The following is an 18,549-nucleotide window of genomic DNA, read 5'->3' on the forward strand; positions in this document are numbered from 1 at the left end:
GTGGGACTTGGATCCGACTCGGGGACTTTCCCTTTTCATCTAAGTATCTTCCTCATTGCTAGCCAGCAGGGCTTGGTTAGCCAAATGGCTCTTGGAATGCCGCTAGCTGCAGGGGCTAGCACTCCAGGGCTGTAAGGGACACAGCCGCGGGCCAGCCAGCCCCACACAGCTCTGCAGGGCCCTGGGACCCCCATGGCTGCCACAGCCTGCAGTAACTGTCTCCAAGCAGCTGCCACAGGCACCAGGAGATGCCCAGGGCACACGAGGCCGGGGAGCACTCGCCAGGTGATGCGAGCAGTCCTAAGGAAATCACTTACCCGTTCCCCTTTCCAAGCCACAGCTTCCAAATATCTGCCCCCCGCCCAAGCAAGACTGAACGCTAAAGTCTCCTAGAAAAACAGAACTGAGAACTGAGCCCGGGCTCCATTTCTCCAGCAGAAAAGAACAGTGACCAGACATCGCTTAAACTGTCCGAGGGGATTTTTCTAACTGCAGGGAAAAGATTCTGTCTCAGAATAACAACCGGTCACAAGAATTCTTGAAGGAAAATTACGTGCAGTTAGTAGCGGATGGGTTTTGAAAACGTTACCCCTCAAGTCGATTAAAAAAATTTGCTCTTTCCTAGAGCAGTTTCGTTGCTTCCTTGGGTAAGATCCTGCCAGCAGTCTGAGGGAATACGTAACGGTGCAATATCACGCCTTTGAACACCCGCATTTTCACTCGCAGAAACCACTGCCACAAGTCTCGACTCAACCCTCGAGAAGCATCATCCTACCACGGCAGGGGAAAGGAGAGTGACACACACTGTCGGAGTGTTTATTGCAACAGGATTTTATTAAATATTTTAATTTTTGTAAAAAAAAAATATTAAAATTGTAAATACACTGCATGCTAAGAAAACACAAACCGATCCACCATATTGCAAAGAAATGTGTTTTATGACAATTTCTCAGCTTTTGAAGTTGCAAGATGGGCCACAGGTAGATGTGGTGCCTGGCGGCGAATGCCAAACTGCTGAGCTCGTGCGCTTGAAGTATCGAGGCTTGCTCTTGCCAAAAATATCCTCCAGTTTAGGGATCGGAATGAGCCCAAAGATTTGGTCAACGTTCACTGGGTGATAGTATTGGTGTAAAATGGCTTGATTAAGCTGAGACCCTACGGGAACAAAGCACAGCAGAGAAGCGGACTCATTATCAACGAGTTTTCGGTGCTCTGCTTAGGGTGCCCTTTCCCTTAGGGCCGGCAGGACAGTCACTCTCCCTCCCCACCTGAAAAGCTGTGACCGCCACAGGGAGAGTGATTAATTTTTCCAACTCATTGCAAAGCTTTGAGCCCCACGCCCATCGCCAGGCTGCCGGCAGTGCTTGCTTTAAGTTCCTTGGCTCTCTAGACGTACCCAAACCCACCACACCTTGCTTCCCTCAGGAGGACAGGCTGCCTCCGTGCCATGAGCCCCCACCATTCGTTTCATGCCCCCAGATCCAAAGACGTGCAGGGGAGACTGCTGTTTAACTTCCACACAACGGCACTCGCAGGAGAGCAGCCCCAGCCCCCCTCCCCACGCAGGGCCAGCACCACCGAAGTCTCTCACGCTCCTAGACTGCACTCCGGCGAAGCTGAGATTGCACTGAGTGGATCTGGAAAGCCCCAGCTTCCCAGGCAAGGAATTAAAGGAAGCTGAACCAAACTTGGCACCTACCATCAGCCCAGGCAGGGATAGGCTTCCGAGGGTCATTCTCATCATCTGTGGAGTCATCGCTGTTCAGATCCATCCCGTAGTTGTTTTCGTTTACCTTTGGGGAGCTGGATTCCTTTGTGCCCTTTGGAGGCAGTAGGTGGGATGCGGAGACAGATTTCTGAAAGCAGAGGCAGCGCCGATTAGCGCAGGGAGAGGCCTCACAGTCCGGCAGCAGCGCTTGCCTCGCCAGGGCAGGCTGACCCTTTGCTGGCACCACAAAGCTCCAACCCCAGCAGACGAGCAGATCCTGCCGGGGTCCCAGCTCCGATCCCAACCCCAGCAGACGAGCAGATCCTGCCGGGGTCCCAGCTCCGATCCCAACCCCAGCAGACGAGCAGATCCTGCCGGGGTCCCAGCTCCGATCCCAACCCCAGCAGACAAGCAGATCCTGCCGGGGTCCCAGCTCCGATCCCACAGCAAGATGCTGTTGTGGCATCTCAGCAGTATCTGAGCCACAAGTTTGGAGGTGAATTCCCAGTGTCACACACTGAGCAAGGGACTTCCCTCACAAAGGAAGGCAGCCAGAAACAAGAGCTGACATCTGCCTTCCTACCGCAGACGCATCATTCACACTCTCACCCCCAGTTCAAAAAACCAGAAGAGCCAAAAAGGTCACCTCCCTGTGTACGGGAAGCCTTTGCTCTACACATTAACTGCAACATCTACAATATTCCTACTTCACAGGTAACTTGAGTTGAGATTTTCAGTAAAACCCAGAAGTGCTCAAATCCTTTCGGCTTTTTTTTTAACTGAACTTTGGTTTGAAACCATGGTCCCTCTGATCGCCCAGCTGTGGCTCGGGACTGTGTGCTGGGGCAAGATGGCAAACTGCAGAGCTGAAACAGCCGCTCGCCTACGCTGCGGCTTCCAGGAAAAGCCTGCCAGAACCCAGCCAGGAAAAAGCCTGGGTTTTTTTTTTCCACAGCCCCCTGTGAAAAGGGCTCCATTTCGCACTGAAGCTGCGGGTCAGAACAGCGCAAGCCAGAGCTCAGAGCCACCTCCTGGCTTCGTGGTGAGGAACAGGGAGGACGAGAAGACCTGACAGTCGGATGTCATACAGGAGCACCTAGAGGTGCTGACCGGAGAATAAACCAGGAAGGAACCCTAATTCTGCAGGGCTCTTTGCATCAAGGGAATGCAGAAGCATACACACATCTGTACAAACACAGCTGTCACTGTGCTCAGTGACTTTATAACTACTTTTAACCCTTTTCCCCTCCTGTTTTTTTTGTAGAAAAGCCTCAGAACACACCATGTATGTCTAAGCACTTGGCTTTTGCACACAGGGCTCTCCCACTTGAACCCTTTCACACGTCTCATGGCAGATCTGGTTCTCGTTCCTGAGAGCTCTGGCAGCACGGAGAAGTCCAGCAGGAAGAAGAGGAGCCAGTCAGCCCCAAGAGAGGGGAGTGTGCCGGCAGAGGCGGCACTCAGGTCTGTCCGAGCAGCTTCTCCCCACCCCTCCGGCTACCAGGCCCGAGCAGCTCCAATTCCAGCAGGCTTTTGGAGACCCCCCAGCCAAGCTCCCGGCGGGCGGGACCGGGCTGCTGCAGCCTCAGCCGAGGCCTCGTGGCGTGCTGCCATCCTGTGGCCGCTTCCAGCATCTCTTCCAAGAAAAAACGGTGGGTTTTTTTTTCCATCAGGTTCGCACTGTGCTGAGCTCTCGGCCAAGCACCCAAGAAGACAGACATCCCCATCCTCTGCACAGACGCCCATTAAACCCCAACAGCCTACACTCGAGGATTTAATTTCCTGCTCCATTACTGATGGATAATAAATCTGCAGCCTGGCTCCAAACCACAGGAGCCAATTAGACACCACAGACTCATTTTATTTGAGGGCTCTGCTGGAAGCAGGGCTCACCTTTATGGTTTTGCTCAGCCGTGGACCAGAGGCAGCAGTCAATGCTTCTGGTTGCTTGACTTTTTTCTCCTCTCTCAGCGGCTGCCGGGGCTTCTGCAGACCATCTTCCTCCTGTTACAACACGAGAATTAAGTCATTCTTCATTCGTGTTCACCCAAGCAAAACAACCAGACTATCTCTGGAACCGAGCCATGTTTTTCTGGGGCCCTTGCAAAACAATCCTCAGTCCCTCTGTGTCTTCTTCTGCAGAAAAACAACAAACGCAAGAGTCAAAGATAAAGCTACTCCTGCCTTTGCTCAGATCCAGATCAACAAGGTCTCACCTTTACTGCTTTGAGCCAGGGATTAGAAGCCGCAGCAATGGATTCTGGTGGCTTGGCTCTCTTCTCCTGCCCAGGCAGCTGGTGCAGCTCCTTTGGGTTCTCTTCCTCCTAATAAAGAGAAAAACATTTCACTGCTTAAACTCCTTTTCAACCCAACCCACTTTACCCAGGAGTTTCTTCTCCCGTACTACTCTGTAGGGAAGAGCAAACAGGAGGGCAAGAGCTGCAGCCACTTTGAATTATATTCAGCTTCTCTCTTGTCTGGCAGATCTTTGCTGGGGCTCACTCCAGCCCAGTTGCCGGCAACATACGCAGATTTCAGACCTTCACTGAGATTATATAGCACAAATAGGAGCTTGAGTGTCACAGACCTAATGAGCAAGAGCAGCAAGAGCAAACACAGGAGGAGGAATTTATCCTTAAGAGGAGCAGCATTTGGGGGGTTTGATTTTTTAGTAAGGAAGAAGGCAGAAGAAAAGAGGGATGTTAAGAGTAGAAAGAGAGTGGAAAGAAAATGTTACCGTGATATTTTGAGACAAACAGCCTTGACTTTAAGCCATAACATTCTTTGTATAAATGCAAATGATGTTACATGAAGCCATATGATACCTGAAGTTTGTTATGAGGATCACATCCTCCAAATACAGCGAGTGAATGTAGCAGGAAAAAAATAAATCTCTTACTAATTTCCATATTCATTTAAGTATCAGTGAATGCCATTTGGAGGTGTTCTTCAAAGTGCCATTGTATGGCTGTCACCCACCTTGTGATGGGGCTGAGAAGGCTCACCTGTTAACAAGAAAACAGTCAACCCCAGCTTCAGCAACAGAGCTGGCTTATTCTTACACAAGCCCCGGCTCCTTACAATGACGTTTGGCTCGTCATTGGTTTTTTTATTGCATTTGTTTCTCTAAATATCATAATAGCAAACATTAAAACCTTAAACAGAAACACAGCACTTGGAAACAATTCTGATGTTAAAATAAGTCTGTGTATCCTATGCCACGCTAGTTTGTAACAGAGAAGTTGTTCCAAGACTGCTTCAACTCCCCACCTTTACGTTTTTCTCAGCAAACACTGCTGACTCCAGCTGTGGTTGGGGAGCCTTCTCTTTTCCTTGCTGTTTGTGATCCCTGGGGAAAAAAACCCTAGGATTTAGTAATAGAGGAAAGCATGTCCACCTCCCTCCCCCCACCAAGCATTCTTACAGCCTTTTGCTTCAGCATCCCAAGCCCTTGGGACAGCCTGACACTCACACCAGTCTCCCAGTTTCAGCAATACTATCTATGTTTACAGCTTCACCATGCCTGTTGCCAAGTCCCCCCCTCCAGGACAGAAACAAGCTAATACCTCTCCTTCACTTGTTCCACCTGCTGCCGCTCCACAAGATTTTTCAGTTCCAAGACTTTCTTTCCTTTTTCATTCACTTCATCCCCTCTCCTTTTCTGCAGTGGTTCTTGCTGCTCAAATTCATCTTCCTCCTGAAGAAGAAACAAGAAAACCCTTGTAACCCTCCAGCTCAAGTGGGAGAAGATGGGAGGATACGAAGCAAACGCTTTGAGACAACCTGTGCTTGTTATATCTCGTTCTTACCTTCCATGGCCTGCCCACCAGTTGGGCAGTCCCTCCCTCCTGTCCCCACAGGTACCCTTGTGTTCAAACCCAACATCAATTGTCTGAACAGAAATCTTGCACCGGGGACCCCAAAATCCCTGCAGCAGCAGAGGCAGTAATCTTTCCCCGTCCCACCAGCCAGCACAGTGCACTGGTTCCCCGCTACCCCTTTCCTTTTCCACATGCAGGAGGGACCCAGAGTTGCTCTTACCACCCTCAGTCCTTTCTGCTTCCGTGCATCAGCTTCCCCATGCTTCTTGGACAGTTTTTTCTTGCTCCGCTCCTCTGCCACTTTCTCTTCCCGCACTTGTGAGAGGCGCACCTGAGAAAGCCACAGGCATCTGCTCCACCGCCCCCAAGGCCACCTCACAGCCTTGTCCAAATGGAGGACGGGGAATGCTTTGGAAGTCTGTGATATTCCAGGTCCTAGTGCGACTGAGAGCCCCACACCCGACAAGCGGCACACGTGCACTGAATTTAGTGCCAGCCTCATGCAGCAGCAAGTCCACCACTTACCACAGGCCATATGCAGAGACACCCATCGCTTGGAGTGACAGGAGAGAGGCGCACAGAGACCATTATACAAGCCCAAAATACATGCCTCCGTCTTGCGATTCTCTGCAGAACACGGGGATCTAGCATCCGGGTTCCGCTTTGCCTGCAGTGCTGCTGTCGACTAACTGCACTGCAGTATGAAGTGGGGCTGTGAAAGCTGACTGAGCCCCAGCGACACGGGTCCTTCACCTGAGCCCTCTGTCCCAGTAGAAGCACCAGCGTGTCCACAGCAGCAGACTAGCCCAGGCTGGGTGTCCTTTTGGCCACTCAGGTTTTGGGAAAGGCTGAAAGGAGCGCGATTTGTTTATTTCCTCAGGCTGAGCCTTTCCAAAGGTCATCCCCCCAAAATGAGCAACCCTCCTTCTCCCAGAGGCTGCAGGTCAGCCAGGCAAAGCCTCCCTCAATCCCACAGAACCTGCACGGTTGTACAAAAGCAGCACCATTGTCTGCACGCAGCCATCAATGGCCCATCCTAGCATGCTCTTCATCTTCTACCTGTCCTCACAAGAGGGCCAGACAAGGCTTTAAAACACAAACATGATACAAATACACACACAGCCAAGTACAGTAGTCACGAGCATGCCTGGTAGCTATTCTGTCCCACCGTGTCTTTACAAGCCCCTGCAAGCACCGTGGCTTTGCTGTCTGTAACGTTTTGCACGAACAGCTCACTGAGGGCACTGTAAGCTGAGCAAAGCTGCCTCATCTGCAGCGCCTGCTCACAGGACAGTCAAGGGGTGCTGCCACATTCCTTGAACGCAGAGCACCATAGGCACTGCATGTCAGAACAGGAATGTTAAGAACCACTGCAGAGGTGTGGAGAACAAAAGCCTGCTCTTGTTAGACAGAATTTCAGTGTCTCTGATGTAGACTTACCCACCACCTGATTAGTCACCATCAGCAGCAACCCTGTGCTTGCATGGATCATGCCAGTGGCCTGTCTGCACCCTTTTGGTGTCACAGTCAGGGAGAAAATGTCACTGTACTGAGTGGTCCGAAGCTTGGACAGCCTTCTTACCTTATCATCATTCTGTAAAATCTTCTGCTCCATCCGCTTTTTCTTCTCTTCTTCCATTTGTTCCACTCGCTCCCGAGCCTGCACTGCCTTCCTCAGACGCTCTTCCCTCTTCCTGGGCAGTGTGTGCAGGAGGGGCTGGTTAGTTTTGTCTGCTCCAGCACAGAGCATGACGGGGGAACAGGGACTTGCCACGGTAATTGGGGAAAACAGTTATGTTGCTTGACTCTCTTTGGCTGAGCTTAGCCTCAGCTCACTTCTGGGTTAAGTTGAGACATTATCAGGTGCTTTGCACCAACGCAGTCCTTGCTGCAGGGAGCCATGAAGGGCAGTGCTCAGGGTGCCCAGGCAGCATCCCTTGCAAAACACTCCTTCCAAATGGGAGGCACAGGGCACGGCACAGCAGTGCTGTCCTGTGGCAGGGAAGGCCTCCAAGGCAGTTCTGTGCTGAACCAGGGAAGGAGCAGGAGGTAAGAGATCCAACTCACAGCTTCATTTCTGCCTGACGCCGTCTCTTTTCCTCCTCCACTTTCTTTCTCCTCTGTTCCTCAGCCTCCTGCTTCTTCCTGAGGCTTTCCAGTCTCTGCCGCTCCTTCTCCTGGAGGGAGATGAGTTCAGACTGCACCAATTGCCAAGGCCTGTTTCTACCCTCAGGCTGCTTGTGCACAGGCAGCTAGAGGCTAGGCAGCCTGCTGAACAAAGAAGTCATTGTCAGAGTCATATTCACCCACACACCGAGATGGGAAGTGAATAGTAGACGCAGGTTTGTCAACAGCGCTTATTCAACTAATACGAGCAGAAGAGTCACAGGTATAGGAGGGAAACACCTCAATCCTTCAGCTGCAGGGAATGTGTTTAGGCAAGGAACAACACGCTCCCACTGTAGGTGACCACCTGTAGCAAATGCTCCTTGCCTGGGATGGTGTTACCTACACCAGGAGCTGGGAGAACGGGGGAGAAAGGGCACAAAGCAAGTAGTCTTGCCTAGAGGCCAAACAGTTTCCTAGCATTTCCCAGCCCCAGCAGAACACACCTGCAAAGAGATCCTGCCACCTCACCACTGGTGTGGCCAGTTTACTTATTTGGCCAGAGAGCTGCGTGGATGACAGTGTCAGGGGAAAGAGCTGTCAGTGCCCGTGAGGAAGGAGGCACAGCCGTTATAATCTTCCAGACCCCACGATTAAGGGTGTCATTACTTACAACAAAATCTCCCTGTAGGGAAGAGACAAAGAAAAATTATTAAGTGTTTGGAAGTAACACTAGAACCCCCCTTTCACAGCACACACACACCATTGTTAGCTGCAGCTCCTTACCACGGTGAGGTAGAGGACCCACTGCCTGACCCCACTCTGCCTTTCAGCACTGCAGCAGCCAATTATGCAAGACACAAGGTCAGATTCCCACTGCAAAGGGAAAAGCTTCCTAGTTTCCTAGGGTTCAGCAGTCACAGAATATAAAATGTTTCTGCTGACTAAAGACAGAGCAGCTGAGGCTTCTCTGCACACCAGGAAGGTTTGAGGATTGGTGCTAAAGACCCCTGGCCAGTAACAGTGTGCATGGACAGACTACGCAAGGTAACATCAACCAGCTTCCCTTCCCTGGGGAGGCTAAAGTAGAATTGCGAGGCCAGTTTGCTATGAGGACCTGCACTGATCCACAGCAGACGACAGAACTAGGAATATGTTTATGCTTTTCCAAGCAAACAGTCCCTCCTGCCACTCCCCCCAGACTCCATCCCCTCCTCCAGCCCTGCGAGGGAAGGCGGGACTCTGACGCACCTTAAGATCAGGTCGGGTGGGAGTATTGCATTTGATGAAGTTCTTTATGACACCCCCACGTCCTGTGGGCCCTGGGCTCGTGAGCAGCTGGTTTCGCTGCACAGCCTGCAGGAAGTTTTTCAGTGGTCTAACAACCTAAGAGGAGAAGATGTATTGATGGAAGTACTGGTGGATGTACTGATGGAAGTCAGTGCCTACCAGGGAAAGGGAGGCAGAGGGCCATGGCAGCCACTCACCTTGCTAGCTGGAGAGGAAGAAGCTGGAGTCTGGTTTGCTGAACTCTTGTGCTTATCGTCCAAAGGGCAAAGGGTCTGACCCCCTGGCTGCTGCCTATTCCATATGACACCCATTGCTTGTTTGTAGCTTCTTGTCCTGATGGCATTAGCAAGAGGCACATCGGGTGACCATGATGCTCCCCAATCTTGCCAGAAGCATTTACTTGCTGTTACACACTTCCCTCTGCCCGCTCGCTGCCACCAGAGGACATGGGCCTCCTGTGAGCTCAGTCACCCTGTGGCAGCCACACCATCCAGTGGTGAATGAGGACAGGAAAGGCACATGACTTGGTAGGGGAATGCCCAAGTTCCCGAGCAGTAATGTGCCACATCACGCTAACTCTCACTCCCACTCCTCACTCTGAGCCCCAGTGAGCAAGAAGTCTTGGTTCTATCTGGTATTAACAGCACAAGACAGACACAACCCCTGTGTGTCTGCAACTAGCCAGCCCAGCTCGCCTCACTGGTGGGGTTTCATGGGCTTTACAAATACTTCAGATGCTCAGATTTACCCGTGTCAGAAATTACCTCACTTGCATACCCTAATTCTAGGGAAAAACATGGGGGACAGCTTCACTGCACAACCAGAGACCAATCCAGCAGTGTCCCCAAGGAATGCTGCAGATTCTGACCCATCACACAGGGCTCAGCATCCATGTGAGAAGAGAGGTCACTGTTACTCCCCTTCCCATCCACTACCCACAGAAAATTCACCCCAGCAAAGCCAGGGCAGGAACTGAGGGCAAAGCTAAAAGCAGCTGAAATCTCATGTGAAACACCAGTAATACCAGCAGTGAGGAAACGAGTCAGGTATTCCAGACACTTGCATGAGACAAAAATAAATCAGTCAGTCACCTACTCACGTTGCCTTCTGAAACCACTCCTGAACCACCCCTTTATGAGCCACTCGGAGTCACATCTGAGCCGTGAGTTAACTGTGCTATCTTAGTCACCTTTGCTGATGTGTGCATGAACTCATGTGTCTGCTTCCCAGACCTGGGTCCCAGACCCAAACAAGGCTCAAGGAGTCACAAAACTCCCAGAACACAAGACTTGGCCAAAGAATATTTCAAAACTACATTGGAAGGGGGGGGAAACAAACACCCAGAGATTTTTAAATAAACTACTTAAAAGACCAGGCCCAAGTCCTTCCAGACCACTGGCTCATTCCTCTTGCTTGCAGATGTCTCATACCAGATGTGTGAGGGATTCTCCTGGGATTCAGCACAGTGGGGTTGTTCCTGGTTCTTGTTCTGGGGTTCACTGTTTGGATTTACACAGTTTCCTGTGAAGAAACCTGTAGTTAGCACCATGCACCAGGCATCCTGCAGGGCTCCGACTCTTGTCTCCAGCTCTCGTGTGCTCAGAGCCCTGCAGCACATAACCAAACTGAGAAACCAGGGGCCTGGATGGCTACCTGGAATATCAGCGTTGTTTGTGTACGCTGTGGAGCATGCTGGAGTATGCACCCGGTACAGACCCTCCTGCACAGGCACAACCTGTCTCACCAGAAAACCTCCAGCTACAGCTGCTTACCAGATCCTACAGTTCCACAAAAAGCCCAAATCTCTCCCTCTCCTTGCTTTGAGGCACAGTAAATAAACAGGACCCGTAAATCCGCACATAACAAAACCCAGAAGAATGGCACATCAAGGTGCTTTAACAGAACATCACACTACCGGGAAGGCTCTGGGTCTAAGAGCAATCTCCTTTCAAAGTATTCCCACTTACTCATTATGCAGCTTGAAGTCGGGCAGGACAGCATTTCTCTCAAGGCTTGGACACATTTATGAGATGTCCTTGCTTATCTAATTGCATGCCTCACCTCTTCAGGAGACCAAAAGTTTACTCGAAAAGTTACCTTGACTGGTCAGAGGTGGTTTTGTTTCAACACAAGTCCCAGACTTTCCACAACCCTGCTGGTCAGGAGGAGATAAGTGCTGTGCAGGAGGGCTGGCAGCTTGTACGCTTCTGCTTGAAATGGGGACGTCTTCAGGAGTCTGCAGGAAAAGGAAACATTCTCTTTGCACAGTTGCTCCAAAGAACAAGGTTACTGTGGACCTGCTGCCCTGAAAAAGCCAGTCACTTCCAACTGCAGTCCAACTGCTAGGCCAGGGTCTGCTCCTCTCAACCAGAGATGTGCTGCATGGACACTGACCGGCTCATTTCAGTAACAGGGGTCTGCTCATGAAACACCAGCCTCTGCAGGAAGGACAGTTGCCCAGCACTTCTCAGCCAACACAGAAGCCTTACTGAACCTGGACTCCAAAGCCAAAGCGCCTTGAGAACGACAGGCAGCTTCTACACAGCTTGGAGACACCAGTTTTCAAGCTACAGATATTCCAGTCCTGAAAGGCAAGTCCCTGTAAAGTGTTTCAGGTTACAAGATCATTAGGCACTTTAAGCACCATTACGGCATATTCACAGGAGGACAAGCAGAGAAGTCGCTGCAGCACAGCACCCTAGCGTGCTACGAGGCTGCTTGCACACAGGCTCGCTCTCCCCTACCTGCTGAGCTGCCACCACCATGACCCAGAGCAGAGCCACCAGCCCATTCCCACTGATGCTTCCCAACCACACCAGGGAGCTGTTCTCAAGCAGCGTCCACTCCTCTCTCTGCTGGGCTAGTTTTCACCTCAGCTGGCTCACAGCACAACCACACAAGATGTTTCTACCAGATGAAAGGAGGGGATGGGTTTCTTTGTCCTGCTAGCACTGCAGGCTTGGTGCAGTGGCCTCAGTGGCCAAGAAAAGCACATTAACTTGAACTGCTCTCCTGATTTCTGTAGCTCAAACCAGCCATGCACCAGAGGCAGGCTAAGAATACACACTCAATTCCCATGCCCAGCTGACAGGCAAGAGCTTGCTGACTCCCGGGAACCTGGCCAAGCACCTCCAAGAACTCCATCTTGAAGAGACCTTATCAAGGCACAAAATGTCTCTGCCCATCAGGAGCCAGAGAGCCAAGGGGCTTAACTGGCTGCCTAAGCATTAGAAGGGCAGCACCGTCCAAGCCAGCAGCGCCTTCGCTGAGCTTGAAGGGAGGTGACAGAGTGATCCTTGGCCACGCTCCCTCCTGCCAGTGGCAATGCTCAGCAAAAGGGATCAACTCAGGCAAGATGTCCAGATAGATAATTTGTAGGTTGTTCCTTAAAACTTACCTTTTCGCTTAGGGGATTCAGTTCCAGTCCAGGTCTGTAAAAGAAGAGCTATTTTAATTATTTCAACTCTCTGAAGGGCGAGTTACAGGTGATGAAAGTATGATGGAGCCAGCACATGGGACCCCAAGGAAAGTGCAGATGAATCTGAGTACATCCAGAGCACAAGCCTGTTTCAGCGAGGCCGCACAGAGGGGGAGCTGTAAATTCTTTGAAGGGCTGTTCCATTGCATTACTGATCAATACACTGCTGAGCCTCATCCCCTTCTGCAGGACTTCCACGCAGCAGGTAAAAAGGAAGCTCCACAAGCTTTAGGCTGAGTCTTACGTGCCCACCTTTTGGGTCCGACCACAGCTGACTGACCTCCAGCACCACCAGGCACTCAGAGGCTGCTTACAGCCAGGAATCCCAGGACATAATTCATACGATGGCGCCCAACACCAGGCAGAGCGACTGCTGGCAGCCTCTCCAGCCTTCTGGCATAGGCTGGACCTCACCCTACTGGGGTGATCAACCTCACCATGCTCTGAACAGACTTCTGAAGAGGAAGGCTGTGCTTGAACAGCACAAACTTTGAATATCAACCAGCCCCAGGTAACAACATCACCTAAATAGTCTGTTATAAAGCCAGCCCTATATCTGTAATAAAAAAGCAACCCATATAGCTTCCTTGCTGGGTTTGCTGTGGTTTCTTCCTGCCTGTGTTACATGGTAACCTCACCTCATGCTGCTGGTCACATCTTCTTCCACAAAAACCTCCAAGGAGCTTTGACCTGGAGGAGAAAAACATAAGCTGGCTTGGGGATTTCATTCTGAGGCTTCCCAACAGCAGCAGTGTGTGCGTGGTAGAGCTCAGGTCCCTGCGCAGGCTTTCCTCCCAGGGAACATGCGGATTGCTCATCTCGGCTTTCCACACCAGCACTACCACCGCCCTCAAGTGTCACTGACAAGCTGGTGTAGGCTGGGAAGGCAGAGATGTGAAGCAGCAGCTCCTCTGCCTGCAGACTGCTCCAGCTGCACAAACATGCTCTCGCCTGTGTCAGAAACAGCATCTCCCAGTCAATTGACTTCAGCTCCTGCCCCCCTACATGTTTTTAAGCAGAGATTTGGTGGATTTAGGCTGATTTCATTCCCCTCATAACACCACTTAGCTGAAAGTGTTATAACAAATGCCTAGATACAGTGTGACTCAAGGCTGACAAAACTAAACACCAAAGGCCTCAGCACTTTATTAGAAGCCAATCTGACTTCAGAAGCAATGACTTTAGAAAGTCCAAATAGCAAAACCTTCCCAGGAGCAGTGGGAGCAGAGGATATGGAGAGTATAGTGCTACCAGGAATAGCCTAGATTTCTGAATCTTGTTTCCTCTGATGACTGTGCTATTTGGTTCTCAGTCCATCCACTCTTCCACCTTCACCCAGAAAGCACTGAAGTTCCTCTGCCAATTTCAGCCACATTTCAGGGGTGGAGACATTTGGTTCCTATAGATTTTTTGGACAGCTGGCAGAAGACACACAAATTAAAGCCCCTCCCCAGGGAATGCAAGAGTCTCTTCCGATCAGCCAAACCACATGTGTATAGAACCAGCCAGACTGCATTTTCCCTTTCACTCTTGTTTTTTTTGCCCATCCACAACCCATGTAACCCAACCTCCGACCCCTGTGCTGATGCCCCAGCAGACACTTCCTTCACCTGCTGCAGGAAAACAGCCTGAGACTTGGTCTGACAGCAGATAAGGACCCCAAGATTGCACCCCAAACAGGTGGAAGCCACAAGGCCTACTGACAAGGAGACTAAGAGGAGCCAGAGATAACATGGATGAGCAGCTCCAGAGCTGCTTACTCCCCACACCAAAGCAGAGAAGCTGATTTAGCCAAATGAATGCACTTGACAACTGAAAGAAACTTACAGCTCACTCTGCTGGAGGCAGAGGAGGATTCTCGCGATGCTGCTTTCTTTGAAATGGCCCTGCTGATAGACCTCCGGATCATGCTCTCTCTTTTGCTGGCCAGGGAACATTTTTCTGCCAAGGAGGTCCTATGGCTCTTGTTGGGGCCACCCACAAAGCTTTGACGTCCAGAGCAACGGCGTGTTTTGGATTTCACTGTAGTCATTTTGCTGTCTGAGTCCTGGAAAAGCACCTTTTTGAGGCCCTGAGGAGACTGATCTCCTTGGAGCATGGCAGGATCTCCATTTCTAGCAGCTTTAGGAGTGGAGGTACTTGCTGTTCTTTCGGGGGCCTCTTCCCCTTCTCTTGCGGTGTGGCCACCAGGCATTGCAGTGACAGAAGACACACTGTGCAGCTCAGTGGCTGCATCCCCCTCGGGCAACTGCTCCCCTGTGACAGCTGTAACAGCTGCATCCCTGCTATCGGCACCCTGTGGGCAGTCCTGACAATCCGGCTTTGCCACGGGACCTTCTGCCGGCCATTTCCTGGTCAGTGCTGGCAGATCGGTTTTAACACTGGCCTGAGACCTCACCGCACAGTTGGGCACAGACACCCCTTCCCCCTGACAGCCAGGATTGTGGGGTTGTTCTTTGCTGAGGCGCTTTTGGGAACTTGGCTTGGAAGACACTGGTTTGATGCTGCTTCTCCTTCTGGACAACCTTAAATAAAAACAATTTTAAATGAAGCGATAAAGGAGTCTCCTGCTCCCAAATGATTTTTAGAGAAAAAAAAGCAGACAACAAGTTTTGAAGTGAACCTGCAGGCTTCTTCCCTCCACCATTTCCCCTAGCAACCCATCTTCTGTCACAGGTGAAATGCAGGAGCTGAACCTTGAGAGGTCACAGATGTGCTCTGGCAGATTTAGCTGCAACAATTTAGAAATTGCTGCTTACTGCTCTCTGCTGCCTGCTAGACGTTTCTTTGCTGGATGTTACCACTCTATGGCATAGGCAGGGATGCAGGGCACATACCCTCCCTGCAGCCACCCCAGCTGCCAGCCTGGCGTGCTGGGCTGACTCACCAGTAAAGGTTGTATGTTGTGGACACAAACTGCAGCAGCTGAGGTACCAGGACACTCATTGCTCTTTGCAGACAGTAACCTGCAGCCCCAGGTGGGGCTGACACCAGGGGACAGTGAAGTCATACTGGTGCAACCAACTCCACTCTGTTTGCCTTGAGCAAAGTACAGGCATCCACACAGGGAGGGATTTTGGATCAAGGATGTCACAGCCTCTCGTGATCAGCTCTACGTGGAAGTCTCCCCTGTAGAGATCTACAAGATTGCAGCTAGAAACAGAAGGCTCTGCTGCTCTCCATAAAACACACCCCAAGCACTGGGGAGGCAGGGACCCAAGTGCTGAGAAAACATCCATGGCTTTAAACGCAGAGTTTGAGAACAGGCTGGCAAACACAACAATGCCACCATACATGTGGTACCCGACAGCATAATCCCAAGGAAGGCAACAAAAAAGTACCTGTACAGTTAGGACTCATGAATTCTTTAAGTTACTCTTATTTAAGCAAAAAATTATCAGGTACAGTAGCTGTCTCCAGCTCTATTGCCTCAGTTAAACCTGACCAACTACACAGAGGCTTGGGGAACTTCAGCAGTGAAATCCTCTTTGCTCCATCAGATAACTTGCCATGAGAGGATGGAGCCACGCACTTGATCAGCAAGTCAGGGAGATCGGGTGGACAAATCCAAAACCAAAGGACAACTTTGGTTGTCCAGAGGAAGGCAGCTTCCCGTGCCAAAGTGACCCAGAGGCAGCCAGGTAAAGGGTGGCGAGTGGAGACAAAGGCGAAATGGAGAGCTAATGTGGAAGTGTGCAACAGGTAGAAAAGGCAGCTAAGAAAACCCACTGCCATGTAACGAGGTTTTACAGTCCCTGGTGCACGACCACCAGCAAGCAGTGACTCGTCCTACTGCCAGGATTCAAGCTGACACCCTCCACCCTCCTTCCAGCCTCATTCTCTTAATTGCTCATTCTGACCTCTAGCAAGAAGAGGGACGTTTTGCTGGAATTAGCAAAAAACGACTACTAATTGGGAAATGTGTAACTAACAATACACTAAGAAATGGGTTTTTAAATACATACTGAGAAAAACAGAGCGAGGAAAACAACAATGGCCTGACCCTGCAGGATGGAGCACAACGTGCTGAACCGCAGCATGAACTTCCTGTTGATGAGTGACCCCCTGCCCGCCCAGGCGTTTTGTCGCATCAGCAGATCTTTCTCAAAACAAAGTTTAAATAAGGAAAAATACACACAAGGCTTGTCTTCTTCAGGGGAGCAATCGAGCTGCTACCTGAAAACTAACAGAATGTCTTAAGAGCTCTCCCTGTTTAGATTTGCAACATTTTCTTCTCCTGCCCTCCTTCACCAACACACGCACAAACTTCCCACGCTTCCTTACTATTCTTGCTGTTCTCTTCATCCTCCATGTCTGCTTTCTGACAGTCTTTTAGTTCTAACTCTTCCTGTCCAAACTCTGTGGGTTTTTCACCACAGTTATCAAAATTTAAGTGCCTTAACGCATAAACAGTTTACTACTGCGTACCCAGTGATGAGGTTTGGGTCATGCTACAGCACCCGTCAGTGTGCTGACCCTCGGCTCACAGCAGACGCTTCTCTGAAGGTCAGCCCCCCTGATGCTGACCACGAGACGAGAGCAGATACAGAGCCAGCTACCATAAAGCAGTGGCAGCAAGGAAGTTAATTAGCATCACTACCATCCCTGACTACACATGCAATTAAATCACGCCCTGCACCATCCTGCCTTAGCATCTGTTTGCAGCCAACTGTTGTCTACTTAGGACTGGTTTTAAAAGCCTCAAGTACACTTGGTTCTAAGCAAATCACTTGGAATTTCCACTTCAATTTCACCGCTCACCCCTTTGAGCCTTTCTGCCTGACAGTTCAGAGAACTACCGTGGACATGCTGCTTCTGCACGTCACTGGTAGCAAGTTCCATTGTCAGGTCCTCTCAGGCACCAGCACAAAGGTTCAGCAAGTGAACACCAGTAGCAACCTCAGGTCAAAAATTGTGCTGAGACAAAATCAAATCAGACAAAAAACAAATCCAAACAGACAAGAAAATAAAATATTTATTATTCTTTGTTTCTAACCACAAAAAAAGAAAAAGCAAAACTGGAAGTGAAGGAAACCAGCCAACTCTATCACAAGCTTTCAAGAGAATCAAAATGCTGATTGATGTTGACGTGCCCTTTTAAATGTATTTTCTAACTCAGAGAATAAAGCGGCTATTTTATGTTCTTGTGTATGTGGAAGCAGTTACTGCTTTGTTTCACTCTTAAACATCGTGCAGCAGAGCCAGAACAAACCGACTCACCTACCTCCTCCTGTTTGGCTCCTTATTTTCATCTTTCAGGCAGGAGGACCGCCTTTTCTTGGGGTGCCTCCTCTGCGATGGTGTTTTAGGTATTAATTCAGGTTCAGCCCCAAAGTTGCTGTCGAGGGAGACAAACGCAGAAGACAAGAGATTGCTCCCCCCACTGCCTAAAACAAGGCTATCCACAAAACAAGCGTCACTCATTGAGAAAGATGAGTGTTGGGCAAGAAACATGTGGAGCAAGATGTACCAGCCACCTAGAACCAAGGCCCAAACCAAGCTGCTGAACATGCAGCTGTTAAGTCACAGTTGCTCAGCTGTTAAACCCAACGCCCACCCAGCCTCGCACCAGGGCTGCCCATCAGCAGCTGGGAGCACACATGGCCTTACGCTCACAAGGGCTGGGAGCTCCCTGAGGGATGGAGAGGTGCCCCTTGAGGGTGGCCCCTACCTATCCAGCAGCCGCATGCCCTGCTCCTCCACCTCCCGCAGCCAGGCCAAGTGCTTGTGCTCAGCATTGTGGAGGAACCGGGAGAGCCTCTGCTGGCACATTTCCAGCAGCTGCGTAGGACCATCAGTCTCCGCCATGGCCCTGCCTGAAACACAGGGACGGAGTCAAAGGCTCGCAGGCACCTGGGGATAGCCCACGGGTGGGAGGGGAGACACCAGGCCCCCTCCCAGCCTCAGGGTGGGATACGAGGCCCAAGGGCTCTGCACTACACCCTCGGCAGGCACAAGCCCAGAGCTTAGGCCCCGAGAGACCCCCAGGCCCTTCTGCCCGCCTCCCCCTGACACAGAGCCAGCCCCCAGGGCCTGGACCTGCTCCGCTCCACCGCCACCAGACCCAGCCGCCACTGAGACCAAGGCCTCCCCTCGCCCTTACAAGCACGGCCTCCCTCTCCCACCCCGAGATCATCCCAGCCTCC

At 50.9% G+C, this 18,549-nt stretch overlaps 1 protein-coding gene across 1 annotated transcript; it reads right to left on the reverse strand.

Annotated features, from left to right (window-relative positions):
• Nucleotides 1–892: 892 nt before the first annotated feature.
• On the reverse strand, nucleotides 893–18,396 carry LOC128909598 (inner centromere protein A-like). Its single transcript, XM_054201496.1, has 19 exons — nucleotides 18,075–18,396; nucleotides 17,628–17,741; nucleotides 14,231–14,928; nucleotides 13,042–13,093; nucleotides 12,323–12,356; nucleotides 11,023–11,161; nucleotides 10,356–10,446; nucleotides 9,123–9,258; nucleotides 8,887–9,021; nucleotides 8,309–8,320; nucleotides 7,597–7,706; nucleotides 7,112–7,223; nucleotides 5,750–5,860; nucleotides 5,275–5,405; nucleotides 4,979–5,057; nucleotides 3,925–4,032; nucleotides 3,602–3,712; nucleotides 1,700–1,856; nucleotides 893–1,155 (listed from the first exon to the last, which is right to left on the reverse strand). Exons 1-19 carry the CDS (start codon nucleotides 18,209–18,211, stop codon nucleotides 950–952), a joined length of 2,673 nt encoding a protein of 890 aa, XP_054057471.1. The 5' UTR covers nucleotides 18,212–18,396; the 3' UTR covers nucleotides 893–949.
• Nucleotides 18,397–18,549: the final 153 nt, after the last annotated feature.

Source organism: Rissa tridactyla, chromosome 4, assembly GCF_028500815.1.
Source record: "Rissa tridactyla isolate bRisTri1 chromosome 4, bRisTri1.patW.cur.20221130, whole genome shotgun sequence".
Classification (NCBI taxonomy): Eukaryota; Metazoa; Chordata; class Aves; order Charadriiformes; family Laridae; genus Rissa; species Rissa tridactyla.

What these genes read in the sequence shown, in the direction of transcription:
- LOC128909598 (XM_054201496.1), bottom strand. Translation starts at nt 18,211, where the DNA reads ATGGCGGAGACTGATGGTCCTACGCAGCTGCTGGAAATGTGCCAGCAG. An exon ending in GAGAATCCCTCACACATCTG is followed by an intron (nt 9,259 to 10,355) that starts GTATGAGACATC and finishes TAATGCCATCAG; the next exon opens with GACAAGAAGCTACAAACAAG. An exon ending in TATCCCTGCCTGGGCTGATG is followed by an intron (nt 1,156 to 1,699) that starts GTAGGTGCCAAG and finishes TTGTTCCCGTAG; the next exon opens with GGTCTCAGCTTAATCAAGCC.